General features: G+C 45.5%; 1 protein-coding gene across 2 annotated transcripts in view; it reads left to right on the top strand.

Moving 5' to 3' along the window:
- MAP7D1 (MAP7 domain containing 1) overlaps nucleotides 1–21,779 on the top strand; it is a 146,798-nt gene extending 125,019 nt beyond the window's left edge. For both annotated transcript variants that reach the window (XM_068269069.1, XM_068269068.1), the window contains 5 exons: nucleotides 5,443–5,493; nucleotides 7,654–7,717; nucleotides 10,441–10,537; nucleotides 18,812–19,023; nucleotides 21,243–21,779. In XM_068269069.1, the coding sequence (XP_068125170.1) occupies nucleotides 5,443–5,493; nucleotides 7,654–7,717; nucleotides 10,441–10,537; nucleotides 18,812–19,023; nucleotides 21,243–21,253 (435 nt within the window). In that variant the 3' untranslated portion in view covers nucleotides 21,254–21,779. The remainder of the gene's footprint in view (nucleotides 1–5,442; nucleotides 5,494–7,653; nucleotides 7,718–10,440; nucleotides 10,538–18,811; nucleotides 19,024–21,242) is intronic.
- The last annotated feature ends 1,328 nt before the right edge of the window (nucleotides 21,780–23,107 follow it).

Below are 23,107 nucleotides of genomic sequence, written 5' to 3'. Positions count from 1 at the left end.
CTGTCCATGCCACACCTACCACTACTGCTGTCCATGCCACACCTACCACTACTGCTGTCCATGCCACACCTACCACTACTGCTGTCCATGCCACACCTACCACTACTGCTGTCCATGCCACACCTACCATTACTGCTGTCTATGCCACATCTACCACTACTGCTATCCATGCCACACCTAACATTACTGCTGTCCATGCCACACCCACCACTACTGCTGTCCATGCCACACCCACCACTACTGCTGTCCATGCCACACCCACCACTACTGCTGTCCATGCCACACCCACCACTACTGCTGTCCATGCCACACCCACCACTACTGCTGTCCATGCCACACCCACCACTACTGCTGTCCATGCCACACCCACCACTACTGCTGTCCATGCCACACATACCACTACTGCTGTCCATGCCACACATACCACCAGGGCTGTGGAGTCGGTCCAAAAATCCACCGACTCCGACTCCTCAGTTTTGGATTCCACCGACTCCTCGACTCCGACTCCTCTAATTTGCATATTACAATTTTGTTGATTAACCACTTGAGGACTGCAGGGCTAAACCCCCCCCCCCCCCCCCCAGTGACCAGGCCATTTTTAGCAAAATTGGCCACTGCAGCTTTAAGGCCAAGCTGCAGGGCCGCACAACTCAGCACACAAGTGATTCCCCCCCCCCTTTTCTCCCCACCAACAGAGCTCTCTGTTGGTGGGGTCTGATCGCTCCCCCCATGTTTATTTTTTTTAAAATAAATAATATTGTTTGTTGTTTTTCTTTAAAAACCCCTGTTTCTTTAAATTTCTTCCCTCCCTCCCTCCCCACAGCCAGCCAATTATGGCGATCGGCTGTCATAGGCTTCTGCCTATGAAAGCCGATCGCTCTCTTGTCCCCCATGGGGACAGCCGCGTCACACGGCTGTCCCCAGTGCAGCGCTGCTGCTCATCGCAGCGCTGCACCTAGTAAATAGACGGCATGATCGCCGTCTAACAGTCTCCCGAGTGGCAATAGCCGCTCGGAGACTGAAGGCAGGGCGGAGCTCCGCCCTCCGAGCATGAGATGCGCGCGCACCATGCGCGCGATCTCATGCAAAACAGAGCCCCAGGACTTTACGCCAATTGGCGTTAGGCGGTCCTGGGGCTGCTGCCGTGGCCACGCCTGCTGGCGTGACGCGGGCGGCATAATGTTAACAGTATGTAAAGTGAATTTCGTCTCTTAACTGCTAACGCTTAGGAATTTTACAAGACAACTGAAGTGAGAAGGATATGTAGACCACTATATTTATTCCCTTGAGACTAAAATTAGTCCTTGGTAAGAGTACTTTTAAAAGGTACAAACCGGGAACAAAAAACATCTATCAGGTCCTAGGCAATGTAACTGTGGGTACATGTAAGAATGATGTGCAGGTACTCTGCAGGAGAATGAGGAGATTCTTCCTCTGTTACACATTCTTCATGCACAATCTGAACAAGGTTTATGGGTGATAGACAACACCTCTGTGTTCAATGTGCACAACATTCTCAGTGGATTCCCTGCAGCTCTGTGGGGAGAGCATATGTAGAGTATAGTACTACTGTGTAACAAAGTAAACCCGAGACAGATGAAATTAAAGTTTAATACATACCTGGGGCTTCCTCCAGCCCCCTTCAGGCTAATCAGTCCCTCGCTGTCCTCCGCCACCTGGATCTTCTGCTATGAGGCCAGGTACTTGAGCCAGTCTGGTGTAGTGCGCATGCACACACTCCGCCGCCGGGAGTGTACTACACCTGCGCAGCACTATTGCGCAGGTGCAGAATGCTGTAGCCAGACTGCTCTGACTGGCTGAATTACCTGGACTCATAGCAGAAGATAGCCTGAAGGGATTTGGATAAAGCCCCAGGTATGTATAACACTTTTCTTTTCATCCATCTCAGGTACCCTTTAATTTGTAGTCCCCAAACCAAATTTTAACAACATATCAAATTATTTGATTTCATGAGCATAAACCAGCATCAATGCAGAATTATTTTCATCTCATTGACCATCTCTATTAGTGACACGGCTACACATCAGGCTTTAAACGTGCAGCATATATGTTATTTCGTATATAGAAGAGATTCCTTTGTACACATCATATATACTGTACAGTCACAATCAGATGTGTATATCTGACTTTAAAAATACGGGGACTGCTTTATTGAAGCAGCACAAGTAACTAATTTTGATTGGTTTATTTCATTTTTGTGGACTGAACATAGCTATTACTGTATATATACTGTATATATACATAATTTGTAATGACTATTATCTGAAAAATAAAACATTTTATCATATTTTCTATTTTAATTACAGTTACAAATTCATTAAGAGTCGGTGCATTTTTTTTCCGACTCCAGGCACCCAAAATTGCTCCGACTCCACGACTCCGACTCCACAGCTCTGCATACCACTACTGCTGTCCATGCCACACCCACCACTACTGCTGTCCATGCCACACCCACCACTACTGCTGTCCATGCCACACCCACCACTACTGCTGTCCATGACACACCCACCACTACTGCTGTCCATGACACACCCACCACTACTGCTGTCCATGACACACCCACCACTACTGCTGTCCATGACACACCCACCACTACTGCTGTCCATGACACACCCACCACTACTGCTGTCCATGACACACCCACCACTACTGCTGTCCATGACACACCCACCACTACTGCTGTCCATGACACACCCACCACTACTGCTGTCCATGACACACCCACCACTACTGCTGTCCATGACACACCTACCACTACTGCTGTCCATGACACACCTACCACTACTGCTGACCATGACACACCTACCTACCACTATTGCTGTCCATGACACACCTACCTACCACTACTTCTCTCCATGACACACCTACCTACCACCACTGTTGTCCATGACACACCTACCACTACTGTTGTCCATGACACACCTACCCCTACTGCTGTCCATGACACACCTACCCCTACTGCTGTCCATGACACACCTACCCCTACTGCTGTCCATGACACACCTACCCCTACTGCTGTCCATGACACACCTACCCCTACTGCTGTCCATGACACACCTACCCCTACTGCTGTCCATGACACACCTACCCCTACTGCTGTCCATGACACACCTACCCCTACTGCTGTCCATGACACACCTACTCCTACTGCTGTCCATGACACACCTACCCCTACTGCTGTCCATGACACACCTACCCCTACTGCTGTCCATGCCACACCTACCACTAATGCTGTCCATGCCACACCTACCACTAATGCTGTCCATGCCACACCTACCACTAATGCTGTCCATGCCACACCTACCACTAATGCTGTCCATGCCACACCTACCACTAATGCTGTCCATGCCACACCTACCACTAATGCTGTCCATGCCACACCTACCACTAATGCTGTCCATGCCACACCTACCACTAATGCTGACCATGGCACACCTACCTACCACTATTGCTGTCCATGACACACCTACCTACCACTACTTCTCTCCATGACACACCTACCTATCACCACTGTTGTCCATGACACACCTACCACTACTGTTGTCCATGCCACACCTACCCCTACTGCTGTCCATGACACACCTACCCCTACTGCTGTCCATGACACACCTACCACTACTGCTGTCCATGACACACCTACCACTACTGCTGTCCATGACACACCTACCACTACTGCTGTCCATGACACACCTACCACTACTGCTCTCCATGCCACACCTACCTACCACTACTGTTGTCCATGCCACACCTACCACTACTGTTGTCCATGACACACCAACCCCTACTGCTGTCCATGCCACGCCTACCGCTACTGCTGTCCATGCCACACCTACCGCTACTGCTGTCTATGCCATACCTACTACTACTGCTGTCCTGAATATCCATTCTTCTGTAAGCTTTATACATACTGTTATGTGACAGTATGTTCCTACAACATAGCATATTGTATATGGGAGCAGGAAAAATGTCCACAACAGCCAGTCAAATGTTTGCTTTATTTTTCTGTTCTCCACTCAGAATGTAACGCCAATATGATTTGTTGGGATCAATGTCATCTACTTAGACCCTCTAGTTCAATTGATCATTAAGTACAGGGAGTTCTCAGGTTAGGTTGGGGATGTGTTCTAGAAATGGGAATGTAGTTAAAATCTCTGTAGGGTACCAAATATTTCTGGAATGAAGCAGCCCTATCACAAGTAGGGAACTTGGGCGAACACAAGGAATCCAGCGCAGGAGATTTGGGCGCAGCCGGCGCCACCATAGACCGTAATAGGAATTACAGCTATAGCAGCGCACAGTGAGTAACTTCGGCGCCGTCAGAAGACTGAGCTGAAGTTACTTTTAAAACACTGTAATTCGGCCGCCAGCAATTGCTGGAGGCTGAATTACATCCTCACTATCCACGTCGACCTGGAGGGGAAATCGTAATTAACGCCGCTGGGACTTGTGCAGCAGCAAGATGAGCCATATATACGGCTGTATCCTGCGCCGAAGTCTCCCGGCAGCGATTCCTCTCGTACGCAACTTTGAGGCCTGTTATTTAGAGACAGGCGTGCTCAGGAGTAGCCTTAATGTTTCTGGAAGTATTTTTTTGGGTCTGACCAGCCTTTTTTTGTTTGTTTTAAAGGAAATAAATATGTCAGCCTCCATCTCCCTCTCACCTCAAGATCCCTTTAAATAAACACCCATGTGTGTAAGACCTAAGTATGTTATTCCTGTTTAGGTATAACAGAATGGTTGGTCACATGTAAAATAGTAGTCTCTTGTAAGAATAAGATAAAATATTATGTAGGGAAGGGTTATTGCTGTCTTTGCAAAAAACAAAACCAAAAGGCTGTGTGCTCACCAAAAGCTGAACATGACTTATACTGGCTGCAGAGAAGCCTCCTCGACTCAATTAAGGGCACAGCTTGTGCAAATTTGTGTTAGTTTTCCAGGATTTGCAAGGTCTTAAACAAACTACACCTCACTGTATAGCACTGCGGGGGTTAGTCCATGCAAAAAGTTTTGCACATGAGGGCACCGCGAGTAGACCCCCCGTGCCCCCGCTGTCTGTTTTTTTTTTCTCGTTGAGATGGATACTATACAGGAAAAAACTGCTAGAATATCTGTTGCTCCCATTCATATCCTGTCCTGGGGAAACCCTGAGCTGCAACGGCTATAAAATGAGCCCTGTTTTATGACATACCACATTAAGTAAAACCTAATTGTCTTCCTTCTGGAAATAGGTTTTAACAGATGACACGTTTTGCTAGGATAGGGAGCAAGGACAATTCTCAGGAAGGCAAATAAAATAAACCAAAAAGGTTCTCTCTCCAAGTCTGTACAAAAGTATGACTTGCCTAACTTAACCTGTCTTTATAACTGTGTTGCGTTTGCTATTGTGCATTAACAAGGATTCCTGCTTTTTCCATATTTCAGCGCCTTGAAGAAATAATGAAAAGGACAAGAAAATCAGAAACTCCAGGCAAAGTAAGTGCAAAGAGGCACGGTGGCATAGTGGTTAGCACTCTTACCTTGCACCGCTGGGTCCCCAGTTCAAATCCTAGCCAGGTCAACATCTGCAAGGAGTCTGTGTGGGTTTCATCCGGGCACTCTGGTTTCCTCCCACATCCCAAAAACATACAGATAAGTTAATTGGCTTCCACCTGAAATTGGCCCTAAACTACAATACATACACTACACAATATAGACATATGACTATGGTAGTGACTAGATTGTGAGCTCCTTCGAGGGTCAGTTAGTGACAAGACAATATATACTCTGTACAGCGCTGCGGAAGATGTTGGCGCTATATAAATACTAAATAATAATAATTAACAAATTATTCTGCAGAGCAAGTAAAATACTTTACTAAGTGCATAAATTGTGTTTCTCTTCACAGAAGATGAATGCATTTTTTAAAAGGCAGGATAAAATACAATAATCTATTTAAGAATAAATAAAACCGCAGAATTAATTGGACTCGTAATTTTATTTTTTGGGTTTTAAAAATTCGGAACATCGACCAAAAAATGTTAGCGTGATGAATATTTTGTTTTCTTTCAAATAAAAAACTAAAACGGTTAATGCTTGTATGGAAATATTACATTTATGGATTTAAAAGAAAATTCACATAAGATTCTGATATACACACTCACACAGTTACCTACATGACATAATCCATTTTTTAAGACATCCTAGTGCCATTAGTGGAGTGGCCTCCACTATACAGAATTGTGTGAACTGCTGCCATGCATTCAAAAGATTTTTTTATTGCTACTATAGCAGCTGAATGCAAGCACACAACAGGCATTGCATTTTAGGCCATGTCACCCTTTCATATATACCCTGACCTCAGTGGAAGGGTGACAAGGCCTGAAAAAATGTAACTGCTGTGTGTTAGTATTTTGTTATTAATATAGCTGTCTGGTGCAAAATGTGTTTCTCTAGTGACAATGGGGTAAAATAAAGACTTTATGGTGACTGGATCACCTGTTTAAAGAAGTAAAACAGCCATACAACTATAGCAGTAAAGAGGAACCTTAACCTAGGATTGAAATTCATCCCAATCAGTACCTGATGCATACATGTAATGAAGGCGCCGGGAAATTTGTGTGCAGGGCAAAGCCAAAAAACTGTTCACTCGGCTCCTGCAAATGTCACAGCGGCGTAAATGACTATTCCCCCTTCAGGCTGCTATGATCTCATGGGTAAGACATAATTTGGCTGCCAGCTATTGCTGGTGCACGAATTACGCTGTTTTAATAGTAATTTGGGCTCCCGTCTTTTGGTGGCATTAAAATTACTGTGAGCGCCGCTATAGCCATAATTCACATTACAGCCTATGGCGGTGCATGGTGTGCCCAAATTTCCAGAGCCCTTTTTGGCTGTCGTGGTAGCAGATACCCCTTTTCCCACAAGAAATCTTTACCTTTTCTCATCGTCGGGGACATCTGTATGGCTGATGTTGTGGTAAAAACCCTCCCACAGTGTGATGTCAGGGCCATGGTCCTGACAGTTTGCTGTCTGTGAACCTCATAGCATTGTGGGAAATAACCCCACTGCTCATAAACAAAATTACGAGTACAACTTGCTGGCCACCGCTGAGGGCGGTTAACTTACCCATGTCGCTGCCTGGAAAGTGAGTGAACTGCATTGGCTATAGGCGGTGACATGAGTAAGTTAAACCCCCTCTGCCATGACCAGGAAGTTGTACTCCTGATTTCGATTAAAAGTGGTGGAGCTCACCACTCCTGCCAAGCAAGCAATATCTCGCTCTGTGCATAGAGCTGTTGGTAAGCAAACATTCTGTACAGATCACCTGACAGAACTAAAAGTCACCACCAGTGATAAATTTCAGAATGTAAATCAGGGAGAGGAAAGATTTTACAATGGGCAAACACTGACTAATTTATTAATGAATATTGTAAAAAAATAAGCAATATTATTCATTATTTCTACTACAGTTCCTCTTTATTCATATTCAATGGCTTTAATTTCCTGTGAACTGCAAAGTTTGCAGTAGTGCCCCAATAAGTTTTCCTTCACTCAGAACATTTTCTGTTAGGCTGTAGTTGTTTTTAAATAGGCTAAATAGAATTGTCAGGCTATATCTTGTTCCTGAACTTTTAATGTTTTATGTCTCTGCAGAAGAAGGAGGATCAGCAAACACTAAATGGAAAAGAGACCAAACAGGAGTCTACTCCAGTGGAAGGTAATTCTATTTGAGATGATGCAGTTCATTGTAAGCTGTACTCGCACTATAACTACTACAGTCATGGCCAAAAGTTTTGAAAATCACAAAAATACTGTTTTCAAAAGTTTTGAAAATCACAAGGTTTGTTGCTTTCGTTTTTATGATGACAATTTGCATATACTCCAGAATGTTATGAAGAGTGATCAGATGAATTGCAAAGTCATTCTTTGCCATGAAAATGAACGTAATCCGCCCCCCAAAAAACCATTTCCACTGCATTTCATCCCTGTCACAAAAGGAACTGCTGAGATCATTTCAGTTATCTTCTTGTTAACACAGAGGAGAGCACAAGGCTAAAGATTATTCTGTCACGCTAATTGAGTTAGAATAGCAGACTGGATGCTTTAAAAGGAGGGTGATGCTTTAAATATTGTTCTTCTTTTGTTAGCCATGGTTACCTGCAAGGGAACATGTGCAGTCATTATTGCGTTGCATAAAAAAAAGGCTTTACTGGCAAGGATACTACAGCTACTGAGATTGCACCTAAATTAAACATTTATCTGATCATCAAGAACTTCAAGGAAAGAGGTTCACTTGTTGTAAAGAGGGCTTCAGGGCATACAAGAAAGTCCAGCAAGTGCCAGGACCATTTATGATTCAGCTGTGGGATCGGGATGCCACCAGTGCAGAGCTTGCTCAGAAATGGCAGCAGGCAGGTGTGAGTGCATCTGCATGCTCATAGGGTTTTTTCTTGTAAGGGCCAAGAATACCTAGGTGAGAAATAAGGAGAGACCAGGAGCCCAATAGTGCAGTATTGTTAAGTATAGGGAGGATAAACTCATATAAATATATACTCACAAAGGTGGGTTGCAGTTCCTGCAACCACCAAATAGGCCTGCAGGGAATTATCCGTCCCTGCTCTGTACTCAAGGTCCTGCTGGATACTGGATGGTCGCTCTCCTGTAGTACTATAGACTTTCCAGAAAAACTGCAAAGCTTTTACCTCCAAAGGAGGTCTGACTGGTAGTGGGTAGGATGGAGGCGCCTAATGTGTGTTCTATTTTAGTATTTTTAAATACAAATAAAAAATTATATAATAAAAAGAGAGGTAATTGCTTACCTCTCCAGAAGATATAGACACCAGTTCACCTGGAAAAAAGTTTTTATTGAAAAAGCAATCTGACATTGCGTTTCACAGGTCATGGCCCGCTTCCTCAGGTCAATACAAAATGCCTTGATAGCATAGGGGTTAGAATGTAGGAGCCTCTGTCTCATTATGTCTACATTGGGCACCTCCATCCTACCCACTATCTGCATGCACAGTGAGGCAAAGGCTTTTGGAGGACGGCCTGGTGCCAAGAAGGGAAGCAAGAAAGCCACTTCTCTCCCAAAAAATCAAGGATATCCTGATATTCTGCACAACGCACAGGGATTGGGCTACTGAAGACCGGGGTAGAGTCATTTTCTCTGATGAAGCCCATTTCCTAATGTTTGGGGCATCTGGCAAAATGTTTATCTGAAGGAGAAAAGGTAATTGCTACCATCAGTCTTGTCTCATTCCAACAGTAAATCATCCTGAGACCATTCATGTGTGGGGCTGGTTTTTATCCAAGGGAGTGGGCTGAGTCACAATTTTGAACACAGTTTTAAGAACACAGGCATGAATAAAGAATGGTATCAAAACCTCTTCTGACAGCAACTTCTTCCAACCATCCAATAACAGTTTAGTGAAGAACAATGCCTTTTCCAGCATGTCGATGAACTGTGCCATAAGGCCAAAGTGATAACTAAGTGGCTCAGGGAAGAAAACAGTGAAATTTTGGGTTAATTGGCAGGAAACTCCCCAGAGCTTAACCTCCCTGCCGGTATGATTTCATGCGGCGCACAGCCGCGGGAGGGTTTTTTTGCCTTTTTTTTTTTTTTAGCATGTAGCTAGCCTAGCGCTAGCTACATGCTTCCCCCCTCCCTGCGGCGTCCGCCCAGCCCCTCCGATCCCCTCCGGCGCAAAATCCCAACAGGAAATCCCATTCTGAACGGGATCTCCTGAATGGGCTTCCCCTGTCGCCATGGTGATGATGTCATCGACTTCGTGACGTCAGACGGGGTCCCGATCCACCCCTCAGCGCTGCCTGGCACTGATTGGCCAGGCTGCACAAGGGGTCTGGCTGCGTGTTTAAAAAAAATATGATGCAAATCGGCCCAGCAGGGCCTGAGAAATCCCCCTGCGTGGCATAGGACTTACCGCCGGGAAGTTAATCTAATTGAGAGCTTGAGGTCAATCTTCAAGAGGTTCGTTGGCCTTCATTACCCCCCCCCCCCCCCCCCCCCAATTCTGACAAAATCCAAGCATTGATTATGATAGAATGGGTTGCCGTCAGTCAGGATTTGGCCCAGAAGTTGATTGACAAACATGCCAGAGTGAATTGCAGAGGAACTGAAAAATAAGGCCCAAAACGGCAATTATTTCCAAGTTGATGGAATGGTCAGTAAAAGCCTTTCAAACTTATAATTATACTTCAATGCACCACAGAAACAACCAACTGACAAAAATATCTAAAAACACTGAGGCAGCAAACTTTGTGAAAACCAGTATTTGTGCCATTCTGTAAACTTTTGGCTAGAACTGGACATGACTTCTTAAAATTTTACGATGTGATCTGTAAATAAATGAATTCATTAAATTAATAACGTAATATGTGATTCATTGGCGAAAAATCTTGTTTTATGTGTTTGGCCAACAGTTGAAGAAGGACCCACTGATATTATGAAAATTGAGCTTCCAGAGAAAAAGGTGGTTAGAATACAAGACAAGACAGCAGCATCTGACATACCTCAAGGGTAAGCCCAAAGAGAAGAGATTAAGAATTAATGCTATTATTGACTACTAGGGATGGTGTAACGATCTGTGTCAGCACGCAGAGAGAATCTGATTATTGGTGATCTGCAGTATCACCAAGAATGCAGATATATATACCTGATTATGGATGATCTGCAGAATCACCAATAATACAGATATAGTACTAACCTCTGGACACCTGTATGTAATCGTGCGTGTTTGGTGTAACAGTATGACTTTGAGTAACGCACCTGCAAAGAAGGTGATTTTAGGCAGTATGGGCAATACTGCTCTTAGAGTGTACAGGAACCTCCCTGCAGCCTGAGACTCACCAAGGGGTGGAGTCAGGCTGAAGGTAGGAAGGACCAGAGAGTGAGTGACGCCTGAAGGTGGATATCACTGACAGATCTGGAGACTATCTCTTAAGGGGAGAGATAGCTCTCGAGGTCGGGCAAGCCAGGTCGGCAACACACGGACAGACAAAGTACAAAGACAGAAAGCTGATTCGGTATCCAAGACAGGCAGGGGTTGGCAGATTGTTGTGTGCAAATTCTGCAAACGGCAAAAATTTGACCCAGTCGGCCTGTGCATCGGCCACATAACACCTCAGAAACTGTTCCAGGGACTGATTGGTTCTTTCGGTCTGGCCATTGGTCTGTGGGTGGTAGCCTGATGAAAAAGAAAGCTCCATGTCTAACTGATGGCAGAATGCCCTCCAAAACTTGGAAACAAATTGGACTCCCCGATCCGACACTATATTTTCCGGAATGCCATGTAGGCGGAAAATATGCTGGATGAAGAGATCGGCCAATTCTTGAGCCGAGGGGAGTCCTTTCAGGGGGACAAAATGGGCGGTCTTACTGAATCGATCGACTACCATCCAAATGACAGTCATGCCCTCAGACCTGGGGTGTTCGCCCACAAAATCCATGGACAAATGGGTCCATGGTTCACTCGGAACTGGTAAAGGCTGTAACGTTCCAACAGGTGCCTGACGGGAGGGTTTGCTTCTAGCACACACTGCACATTCTCTCACATACTCCTTGCAGTCTGTTGCCAATGACGGCCACCAAGCACATCTCGCAATGAGATCCTGGGTTCTGGTGGCCCCAGGATGCCCAGCATTCTTGTGGGAATGGAACAGCTGCAATATTTGTAGGCGAAAAGGCAATGATACAAACATGACCCCCTCAGGCTTCCCCTCTGGTACATCTTGTTGGAACGGACCCAACGTGACCGTCCAGTCTTTCCAGGTCTCAGTGGCTGCCAGAACCATTTTCTGAGGGACAATGGTCTCTGGGTCTGAGGGCTGTGCTGTCTCAGGCTCAAAACACCTGGATAAGGCATCAGCCTTGATGTTCTTACTACCAGGGGTATACGTGATTACAAATCTGAATCTTGAGAAAAATAATGACCACCGGGCCTGTCGGGGGCTAATTCTCTTAGCGCCCTCAATGTACTCCAAATTTTTGTGGTCAGTGTAAACCGTAATGGTATGTTCTGCTCCTTCTAACCAATGTCACCATTCCTCAAAGGCCAGTTTGATGGCTAGAAGTTCCCTATTGCCTATATCGTAGTTTTTCTCTGCGGGTTAAAACCTACGGGAGAAATAGGCACAAGGATGCAGTTTTCCCTGTAAACCAGAACGCTGAGACAGCACAGCCCCTACCCCTACCTCTGAGGCATCTACCTCCACGATAAAGGGAAAGGTGACGTCCACGATAAAGGGAAAGGTGACGTCAACATGTCTCAGTATGGGTGCAGAACAGAACAGTTTCTTCAGAGTGGAGAAAGCAGCATGGGCATCAGGGGACCAGTGGTGAGTATCTGCCCATTTCTTGGTGAGACTGGTGAGAGGCGAAATCACCGTGGAGTACCCCTTTATGAACCTCCTGTAGTAGTTGGCGAACCCCAGGAATCTCTGGAGAGTCTTCAGTCCCACAGGCTGAGGCCACTCCAAGACAGCTGAGACTTTTCCAGGGTCCATAGAGAGGCCAGAGGTCGAAATTATGTAACCCAGAAAGGAGACAGAGGTCACTTCGAAAATGCACTTCTCCAATTTAGCGTACAGCATATTTTGTCTTAACTGTCGTAACACAAACTTAACATGTTTCCTGTGTTCTGAGAGGTTGGATGAGAAAATTAGTATGTCGTCCAAGTACACCAAGACGAATTTGCCCAATACCTCTCTGAAGACCTCATTAATCAGCTCCAGGAAGACGGCCGGGGCGTTACACAACCCGAAGGGCATCACCAGGTACTCGTAATGCCCGTCGGGTGTGTTAAAGGCCGTCTTCCATTCATCACCGTCCCTGATACGCAAAAGGTTGTATGCACCCCTCAAATCCAGCTTCGAGAAAATCTTAGCATTGGTGACCTGGGTAAACAAATATTCTATCAAGGGCAGAGGATAACGATTTTTTACTGTAATTTTATTTAAAGGGGAACTTCAGCCTAAACAAACATACTGTCATCAAGTTACATTAGTTATGTTAATTAGAATAGATAGGTAATATAATCTCTTACCCACCCTGTTTTAAAAGAACAGGCAAATGTTTGTGATTCATGGGGGCTGCCATCTTTGTCATGGGGGTAGCCATCTTTTTGGTTGAAAGGAGGTGACAGGGAGCAGGAGACACAGTTCCAACTGTCCTGTGTCCTGATTACCCCTCCCAGCTGCATGTGCTAAGCTTCAAATGTCAAATTCAAAATGTGGAAAAAACCAAATTGCACCAAAACAACAGGACGAGAACAACATCATCAGAAATCCCATCATGCTTTGCACAGCATCAGGGGGAAAAAAAGCCCGGGCAGTTTTCTTCTGAGCAGCTAAAAATGAGGCTTGTGTAAGAGAAACAAAGTTCTGATGCTGTGAAACTGTTAAAGAAACACAAAGCCTTTTCAGTGCTGCTGAGTCGATTTTTAGTCCGGAGGTTCACTTTAAGCCCCGATAATCAATGCATGGGCGGAGGCCTCCCTCCTTCTTTTTCACAAAAAAGAAACCTGCCCCTGCTGGGGACCGAGAAGGACGAATAAAGCCCTTAGCTAAATTTTCTCGGATGTATTCTTGCATGGCTAATTTCTCTGGCCCAGATAAATTATAGAGATGACCTCTAGGGGGCATACAACCAGACCTGAGATCAATGGAGCAATCAAAAGGACGGTGTGGAGGAAGTTTATCTGCCGATTTGGGACAAAACACGTCCGCAAATTCTGAATACTGATCTGGCAATCCCTCCATGTGAATCTTGGTTTTACCTAAGGTTACCTTCGCTAGACAATGATGATAGCAGTGGGTAGACCAGCTCGTTAGCTGACCTGTAGCCCAATTGATCTGAGGCGAGTGAAGTTGTAACCATGGCATACCAAGAATGATCGTGGAGGTTGCCATTCGCAAAACCAGAAACTGTAAATTCTCTTTATGTAACACCCCCACCGTGACCCCTAACTCTGGGGTCTGAGACGGAAGGTGGTTACTCTGCAGGGGGGAGTCATCCACTGCAGTGACCAGAATCTGTTGTTTCAACGGGGAAATTGGAATCCCGAATTTCTAAGCAAACTCCTAATCCATAAAGTTGGCTGCTGAGCCAGAATCAATAAAGGCCTCAGTGGTCTCAGCCCTATCTTTCCAAGCTACGATACAAGGGAGAAGCAAACGTTTATCATCTAGAGGTAACGACTGCGCGCCTAGGGTATTACCTCCGACTACACCTAGGCGGCATCGTTTCCCGACTTTTTGGGACAATTCTGCACTCTATGACCCCCCTCTGCACAGTATAGACAAAGTTGCTTTGTCTCTCTGCGCCTTCGCTCCACCAGGGACAATCTTGACCGACCAATCTGCATTGGTTCTGGTGGAGGCGAAACGGGTGGAGAGGAAACAGATGGGGGTGCAGCGTAGGACACATATCTCACATTGTTCCTACCCAGAGTCTCTTTGGTAACGTAGGCGGCGATCAACCCTGACTGCTAACGAAATAGCCTCATCGATAGATTTCGGCTCAGGATGACCCAACATTAGCTCTGAGACCGCGTCTGACAGCCCTGACAAAAAAACAGTCTAGAAGTGCGAATGAGCCCCATCTAGCTGAAACTGCCCATTTTCTGAACTCAGCTGCGTACACTTCAACCGGATCCCTGCCCTGCCGTAAAGTCTTGAGCTTCTGCTCAGTGGTAGAGGCAATGTCCGGATCGTCATAAATTATAGCCATAGCTTTAAAAAATGCCTCAACCGAGGCTAAAGCCTCATTCCCGGGCTGGAGATTATATGCCCAGGTCTGAGAATCTCCTGACAATAGAGTCTTAATAAACGTAATTCTTTGTGCTACGGTTCCTGAAGAATTGGGTCTCAACTCAAAGTACAATAACACTCGATTCCTAAAGTTCTGAAAGTCAGATCTGTGGCCAGAAAACCTTTCGGGCACAGGCATACGTAAGTCTGTCCCTGGAGGAGATCGCACTGTATCCACAGCCGTCTGTAGGACTTGCGCAGACCCAGACAAGGCATTGATCTGGGTCTGCTGATTGTCCAGCACTTGGATGAAATTCTCCACCGAGGTGGTGAGTGCATTCAGACGGCTGTTGAGTGCGTCCATTTGGGTTTGGTCTGCCGTTCTGTAACGATCGGTGTCAGCACGCAGAGAGAATCTGATTATTGGTGATCTGCAGTATCACCAAGAATGCAGATATATACCTGATTATGGATGATCTGCAGAATGACCAATAATACAGATATAGTACTAACCTCTGGACACCTGTATGTAATCGTTAATGTTTGGTGTAACAGTATGACTTTGAGTAACGCACCTGCAGAGCAGGTGATTTTAGGCAGTCTGGGCAATACTGCTCTTAGAGAGTACAGAAACCTCCCAGCAGCCTGAGACTCTCCAAGGGTGGAGTCAGGCTGAAGGTAGGAAGGACCAGAGAGTGAGTGACACCTGAAGGTGGATGTCACTGACAGATCTGGAGACCATCTCTTAAAGTGACCCTCCAGACTAAAAATCGACTCAGCAGCACTGAAAAGGCTTAGTGTTTCTTTAACAGTTTCACAGCATCAGAACTTTGTTTCTCTTATACAAGCCTCATTTTTAGCTGCACAGAAGAAAACTGCCCGGGCATTTTTCCCCTGATGCTGTGCAAAGCATGATGGGATTTCTGATGTTGTTGTTGTTCTGCTGTTTTGGTGCAATTTTTTTTTTGACATTTTGAATTTGACATTTGAAACCTAGCGCATGCAGCTGGGAGGGGTTATCAGGACACAGGACAGTTGGAACTGTGTCTTATGCTCCCTGTCACCTCCTTTCAACCAAAAAGATGGCTGCCCCATGACAAAGATGGCAGCCCCCATGAATCACAATCATTTGCCTGTTCTTTTAAAACAGGGTGGGTAAAAAATTATATTACCTATCTATTCTAATTAACATAACTAATGTAACTTAATGACAGAATGTTTGTTTAGGCTGAAGTTCCCCTTTAAGGGGAGAGATAGCTCTCGAGGTCGGGCAAGCCAGGTCGACAACACACGGACAGACAAAGTACAAAGACAGAAAGCTGATTCGGTATCCAAGACAGGCAGGGGTTGGCAACGGAATATCAGATATGCGTGGTACCGAATCAGAGAGCAGAGGAATACTCAGGAAAGCAATAGGTCATAACAAATATCAAACAACGCCTAGTCTTGGGTGTGAGGTCCTTGGTCTCTACACCCTGGAACTAGTCTGATGTATAACAGAATGATAACAATAGAAGTAATCTGGCTCAGTGTGAATTCCCAGGTCCTCCTGGTTCAAACACACTGTTGGATCTGACTAAGGTCTGAGTGCTTCCACGTAGTGTTCGCAACGGCAGACAACTTGTGAGTGGCCAGCAGTAACTATATATAGAGCAGCGCTCTCTGGCACCACCCTTAAGTGATGAACCAATGGTTACCAGCTCTGAGGTCAGCTGACCAACCTGGTCAGCTGATCCCTCCTTGACCAGTTCTGCCTCTCAGCGCGCGCGTATTCCTGAACCTATGTGCACTAACAGACTCAGCCACACCAGATGCACGCTGCTGCGTGCAACCCGCCGCGCTGGATGCGGAACCAGCCGCCTTGCTGTCCATACATGCAGCGGCCTTTCCGCATTCTTTCAGATTATCAGACGCATGCTTCCGCGTGCAAACCGTTGCGCCGGACGCGGAATCAGCCGCCTTGCTATCAGCACACGCGGCGGCTTTTCCGCGTTCTCTCACAGATGGTCAATGAAATTCAAATAATTCAGTTTGAAAAATGTGCAGATGTATGCAGTTTGAAATTGGACCAATCGAAACCTATCAAGGTGAAATTTGATTGGTTTATTTTCAAGCTGCAAGAATTTGCATAATTCTGCAATATCTTGGAATTATTTGCATTTTATTGATCTTTCCTATTGACTTGAATTTATTTGCCAAGGTACATTGGGGAATGGGTTGATGTACTATTCCTGCCATAGTTTTACTTGAATTGTTTGTTCGGGCTAAGGCGAAAATAGCAAAGCACGAGCGTATCCCCGGAAAGCGAATAGTTCGGGCTCGGCTATTTTCGCCTTAGCTTGAACGAAAAGCTGCTAGTGCGCCTGCGCAGGATCGTGGTAGGTAAATATTGCCCACGCCTGCAAACCCTTGTCAGGATTTGTCGAGGGACTTTCGGGGGAGCCAGCGCTGGATTCCCACAAGCTTTAGAGCACATGTGTCGAACTCCAGGCCTGGAGGGCCATATCCATGCCAGTGTTTAGGATGGACTGAGATAGAAAGGAATGTGTTCTACCTGATGGACCACACCTTTCCTGATTCAGACCCATCAATTCATTTGAGCTGTATGAAAAATGTGTGACAATCTCGGCCCTCGTAGGACTGGTTTGACATACCTGCTTTAGAGGATGGGGAAGCCTCATTGGGACTCTAAGCTTCCCACTCCCGAGGTAAGTATGCCCCAGAGGGTTTTTTCTTCTTACAGAGTCTCTTTAACACTAGAGTTAAACTGACAGGCTGTGCTTATAATTACTAAAGCTATCTACCATGAACCTTTGTAGGAGAATCCATGCTAGGAAGATTGAGTAAACAGCCAGTAAAAATGCACTCTTCCCCCTCCATGATATTACACAGTTATTTTATAAAGTCTGCAACTCTGATATCTAAGAAAGGGGTAGAGTTGCTGCCATGTAAAATAACAGGTACAACTCGTTGGTTTTGCTTGACTTAAAGACACAGGTGTACATAGAAAATAGGCTTGTCTAAAACATTTTATTTATTTTAATGTGACACTCTTAAATAAAAAAAATTCAACTTTAATGTAATTTGGTACATTACATTTTCTAGGAGCTAATTCTTGCCAGAACAGTCATCATAAGAGTGTTTTTTAGGGAAGCGAGAGGGGAATTTACATCCTAGTCAAACTAATTTTATATATATTCTGTTACAGCGTTTGAGTGCCTTGCTATCCAGTTTACAAATGGCAGAAGGAGCAAACATATTTATGTGCAGCATTGGCACATTTCATACTTACTGCTCCATGCTAAAGAAATGTGTGCTCGGATTTTTGAGGATGACTGGATTTTACCAGTTAGCCTTTGTCCAGTAGACTACACAGGTGTTGTGTAAAACCCGGCGTCCGACCTGTTTGCTTTTAATGCATATTGTGTTGCCTATATCATTACCGTATTTGCAATGAATAAAGTTTAATGCCTGTCAGAACAGAAGTTTGTTCCATCCAGACTCCTTGTAGCCCATTATTACCCACATAAAGTTAGTCAGGGAAGACCTTTGACAAAGCGCCAGCCAGACTTTCCATCTGAAGCACAGAGGTGCCAAGTGATCTCCTCTATGCTGCTGCTATGAGATTAACACTGTGGCATGGATGGCAGCTACAGCTATGCAGAGTCTCATCGATTTCTTCTAGCTCCTCCCTATGTAGTATGCTATAAAGCATTTACTCCTCCCTCACTCTTCATAATGCTCATATAAAAAGGTTAATTAAGAGACCGGAAAAAATTATTGCAGGCAGTGCAGCGGTTCATGTTGGAAAGGATGTGCGAAGAGTTAAATGTTTTATTGCACGCTGCACAGAGTGGAACTGTGCAGAATTCAAGCTGCATTTCTGGCTACAAAGAGTTGATTTCTCAGAGCAGGAGGTAGTGAGCAGTGTGAGGTGATGACCAAGAGATTTGTGCACAACAATCTCTGGGAAAAAAAAGTTGTTTTTTTTTAGTTTACTGACTGGACATCCAGCATATGATATGCATTGCTCTCTTTCATATAGGGGGCCTCTGGTGAATGGATTACAGTCTTCCAAGCAGGAAAATGGCTTCTCCACCAAAGACTCATCCCCCACATTTGAAGAGGTGATAACACTGTCTGATATCAATAGTACAAATGGAGAGAAGGGGATTCCACCTGCTGAACCCATCATTGCCTTTGCGGGAAAAGATGCATTTATTAAGAAGGCTACTGTGCAGTCCCCTCAAGTAACAGGTAAGAACATAAGCAGTGTTGTCACTTTCATTTGGGTGATTTCCTATGCTGAAAATCGATCGGAAATCAGATCAGACATATTGGAAATAATCGATCTGACAGTAAATCTGTCAGAAAATTGTATCGTGTGTACCTAGCATTACTGTGCAGAAATCTGCAGGCTTTGTGACAATCGTGGGATGTTCAATAAACTGTTTTAGTGTGCCCAACGACAACCATTTACTGTGGACACTAAAGCTGGCAATACTCTGCAAAATCAGGCAAACAATGGATCTCTACCTAATCTCAATCATTTACCTGAACTACATCTTCCTCCAGTTGACAATGCATCAGATTTCATCAGGAAGCTGATATTTTGTCAAGCACACTGCATAGTAGTAATGTTTGATTCAGCATGCTGATTTAAACCCCAAAATAACAAATAAAAAAAAAAATCCAACTTATAAACCTCTTACATTCTGCTTTCTAACCGGTGCTGGTATCCAGTCACCCCGGTGTATGCTCTGTCCTCCATGTCCTGTGCTTGTGTATGCTACTACATGCCAGCACACAACAGTGGCAGCTGGGAACATTGTGTTCATTAACTAAGCATACATACCCACTTCAGAAGAACTGTTTGTGCACATGCCCAGTAAGTTAGGAAGACCATACCAGCTGAGGCTGCTATGCAGGATACCTTGTGCCATGTAGTGAATGGAGGAAGGGGCATAGCCAGGTATCATGGGGCCTAATAGCAAAGTTTTGATCAGAGCCCCCACTCCCCCCCCCCCCCCCCAAAAGAAAAAGTTGTGACGCACCTTTGACCACCTAAACTGTGTGTGTTTGGGGTGGCACAAAGAGCCCCCCACCAGTATAAGTAGTCAGAAGTAGTGACCACCTCCCATTATAGATAGCTAGTGATGACCCCCAAACAGGTATCCAGAAGTTGCCCCCTCAGTATAGGCAGCCTGTGATGACCCCTATATAGGTAGCCAGAAGGCACCAAGTGTGGGTAGATAGAGCAACCCTCTCAGTATTGATAACCATGGAGAGCCCAGTGTAGGTAGGCAGTAGTGATTTAGGTCATTTCGACCGCTCAGCGACAGGCTTGATTTGGTTGCCGCCATAGGCCGTATTGCCTATTGCAGCGGAGGGGGAATGACTCCTAATGCCACTAACCCCCATTTGCAGGTACTGGGAAGTTGAGTCCACCTCTCTGATCCACTGACAATCTATCTTCTCCAGGCATCCCTGTCTCTATGACTACAGCACCCTCTAGAGATGGGGAAGCCTGGAGATGATAAATTGTTGATGTAGCTGAGAGATGAGTAACTTGTCTGTAATGCTCCCACTGCCCTGCATGCCGGGGGACAGGGTCTGCCACGGGTGTTCACAAGGCCTGCTTTGGACCCCAGTGTCGCCACTTCACACTGGGCCCCCCTTCACCACTGACTGGAGGTACCAACAGTATAGGAAGTAAATGGCCTACTGTCAACTTCCCAGTACTTGCAAATGGAGATTCTTGACATTAGATATCATCTGTTTTGGAGGTATGGGAAGAAACTTAGGGTTCAGAGGGCTGTCCTATTTTACCCAACAGTAGGATGAGGAGCATACTTTCTTTTACTTTTACTTTGCACTTAACCATGTCATTTATTCAATATACTTGAACATTTTCAAATTTTGCATTTCCCTTAAAGAGACTCTGAAGCGAGAATAAATCTCGCTTCAGAGCTCATAAATAGCAGGGGCACGTGTGCCCCTGCTAAAACGCCGCTATCCCGCGGCTAAACGGGGGTCCCTTCACCCCCAACCCACCCCCCGCAAAAGTGTGTCGTAGAAAGGTCGCAGAATTTCCCTTCCTGGAGGCAGGGCTAACGGCTGCAGCCCTGCCTCCAGTCGCGTCTGTCAGCGGCGCATCGCCGCCTCTCCCCCGCCCCTCTCAGTGAAGGAAGACTGAGAGGGGCGGGGGAGAAGCGGAGATACGCGCTGACAGACGCGCGTGGGGCAGGGCTGCGGCGGTTAGCCCTGCCCCAACCAGGAAGCGCTCCCCGGGTGTATCGAGGGGGATTTGGGGGTGAAGGGACCCCCGTTAAGCCGCGCTATAGCGGCGTTTTAGCAGGGGCACTATTTATGAGGTCTGAAGCGAGATTTATTCTCGCTTCAGACTCTCTTTAAAGACAGTATTTTCAGTAGTTTTGTATTTTGACATTGCCTCTTCTTATCCTGTTTTCCTACAGGAGTTCTGTGACACTTTCTGCGCTCTCTACTGGCTGATAGACTTCAGGATGACAGTGATATAGGAATAGTAGCTTTCTGGAGCCAGCGCTCTGATGTTGAAACCTTCCTGTTGTTGCCACAAGATCACCACTGCTGGGGAAGGCCACCATGAGCTGACTGTCACAGGGAGATAAACTGAAACTGGTGCCCACAATTTCTGTGGCTGCATCTAGGACAGATACTACCAGTGCCACATCTACCCACCACTGATGAATACTGGACACTTCTTAGTGTTATTATAATTTTTGTGTTTTTGTTTCTAACATGCACCTTATATTAAAATAAAACTGACAAGATTTATTTCAAAAGGACAAGCGATAAGAAAACAAATGCGTTAAAACAAACAGGAAAAAAAAAGTAATAACCCAGCCCCATCTGAACATGTGTGAATGAGCTTCCTGGTGTTCTAATAATGTAGCTATTTAATGACAAGAGACTGCTGGGTACAATGCTGTATGTGAATTCTGTAAATAAAACCTCACAGTGTTACATCCACATTCATGACAAACTGCCTTTCTTGTACAGAATTATCATAGTAATAATCTACAGTATTAAATACAAAGCCTACAGACCTGTCATTTTTCTGATTCTAACTAAAATGGAGACCACCTTTTCATAAATCTAGGAGGACATGTAGCAGTTTTGACAGGACTTGTGTTTATTTACTTTGAACCTCCCGTTGTTTTGTCTCAGCAGGAAGCATTTAGCATTCTATAACCTAAACATGAAATTGCCTAGAGGGCAATAAGTACCATGGATCTGTGCTTGTAATAGGAATAACATTATCAGTGGTGGAGAGGATGCTAGTCTGTGCAGGTTCAGCTCACAGACCTTTAACCTAAAGGGACCCCGACCAGAAGAAAAAAAATGCCAATCTGAACTTACCAGGGGCTTCCATCCACCTCCCCCCCCCCCCCCCCCCAGCCCCATAGTGAGAACTCCCCCTAGAACACTCAAGGTGACAGGCACATGAGCGAGACGGGCGCGCTCCTAGCTAGCGGTAGAACAGAGGGAGCCCAGAGGACGTCAAGAGACCTCATGAACTACAGGGGGCTGCAGGAAGCCCCTGGTAAGTTCAGTTTGGCATTTCTTATTAGAGCAGGTGTAGCTCCAAAGTCATTCTTTCTAGAACTGCGCATGTGCAGAACGCTCAAGGCGACACGCACACAAGTGAGGCGGGTGCGCTCCTGACCAAGTCGCATGCTAACGCAGCCGCCAGGGTAGAACGGAGGGAGCCCAGAGAATGCAGAGGGACCACGGACTACACGGGAGCTGGAGGAAGCATTAGCACGGAGCCATTTGTGCATGGAGGAAAAAGCCTTGCACCAGTGGCTCTGTGCTACTGTGCAGGCCATACTTGTGCCTGCCCGGTGCAGCTGCGCTCGTACACAGACGGGAGTGGCCATAAGACAACCATATTAGACCATATGTTCAGAGTCCAAGCGCTGGATCGTTGGGGACAAGGATGATAGAGGAAGCCTCTGGACTTACCAGAGGCTTCTCTCTACTGAGGTATGTATTCAATTTTGTTGCTTTCTTTCCCTTCAGGTATCCTTTAAAGAGGAGCTGTCAGGTATAAGGTCTCAGAGAAAAAAAACACATACATCAGTAGCTAAATATTGGCTGTACTTACATTGCATATGCATTTCACTGTCCACGTTTGGATTTCACAGAATTTTTATATAGTATTTGCAAAGAATGATGCTCATGGCAGGTTCCATGTTTGTCTATCTCCTATGAAGCCAATTGTGTCGTCATGTCCTCCCTGCTTCCTGATGATTCGACTCACAAAAAAGATCCTAATGGTTCATGATCCGGACAACAC

The sequence above is a fragment of the Hyperolius riggenbachi genome, chromosome 2 (assembly GCF_040937935.1).
Source record: "Hyperolius riggenbachi isolate aHypRig1 chromosome 2, aHypRig1.pri, whole genome shotgun sequence".
Classification (NCBI taxonomy): domain Eukaryota; kingdom Metazoa; phylum Chordata; class Amphibia; order Anura; family Hyperoliidae; genus Hyperolius; species Hyperolius riggenbachi.
The sequence above is the reverse complement of the archived record's forward strand: the minus strand, read 5'-3'. Positions and strand labels throughout refer to the sequence as shown.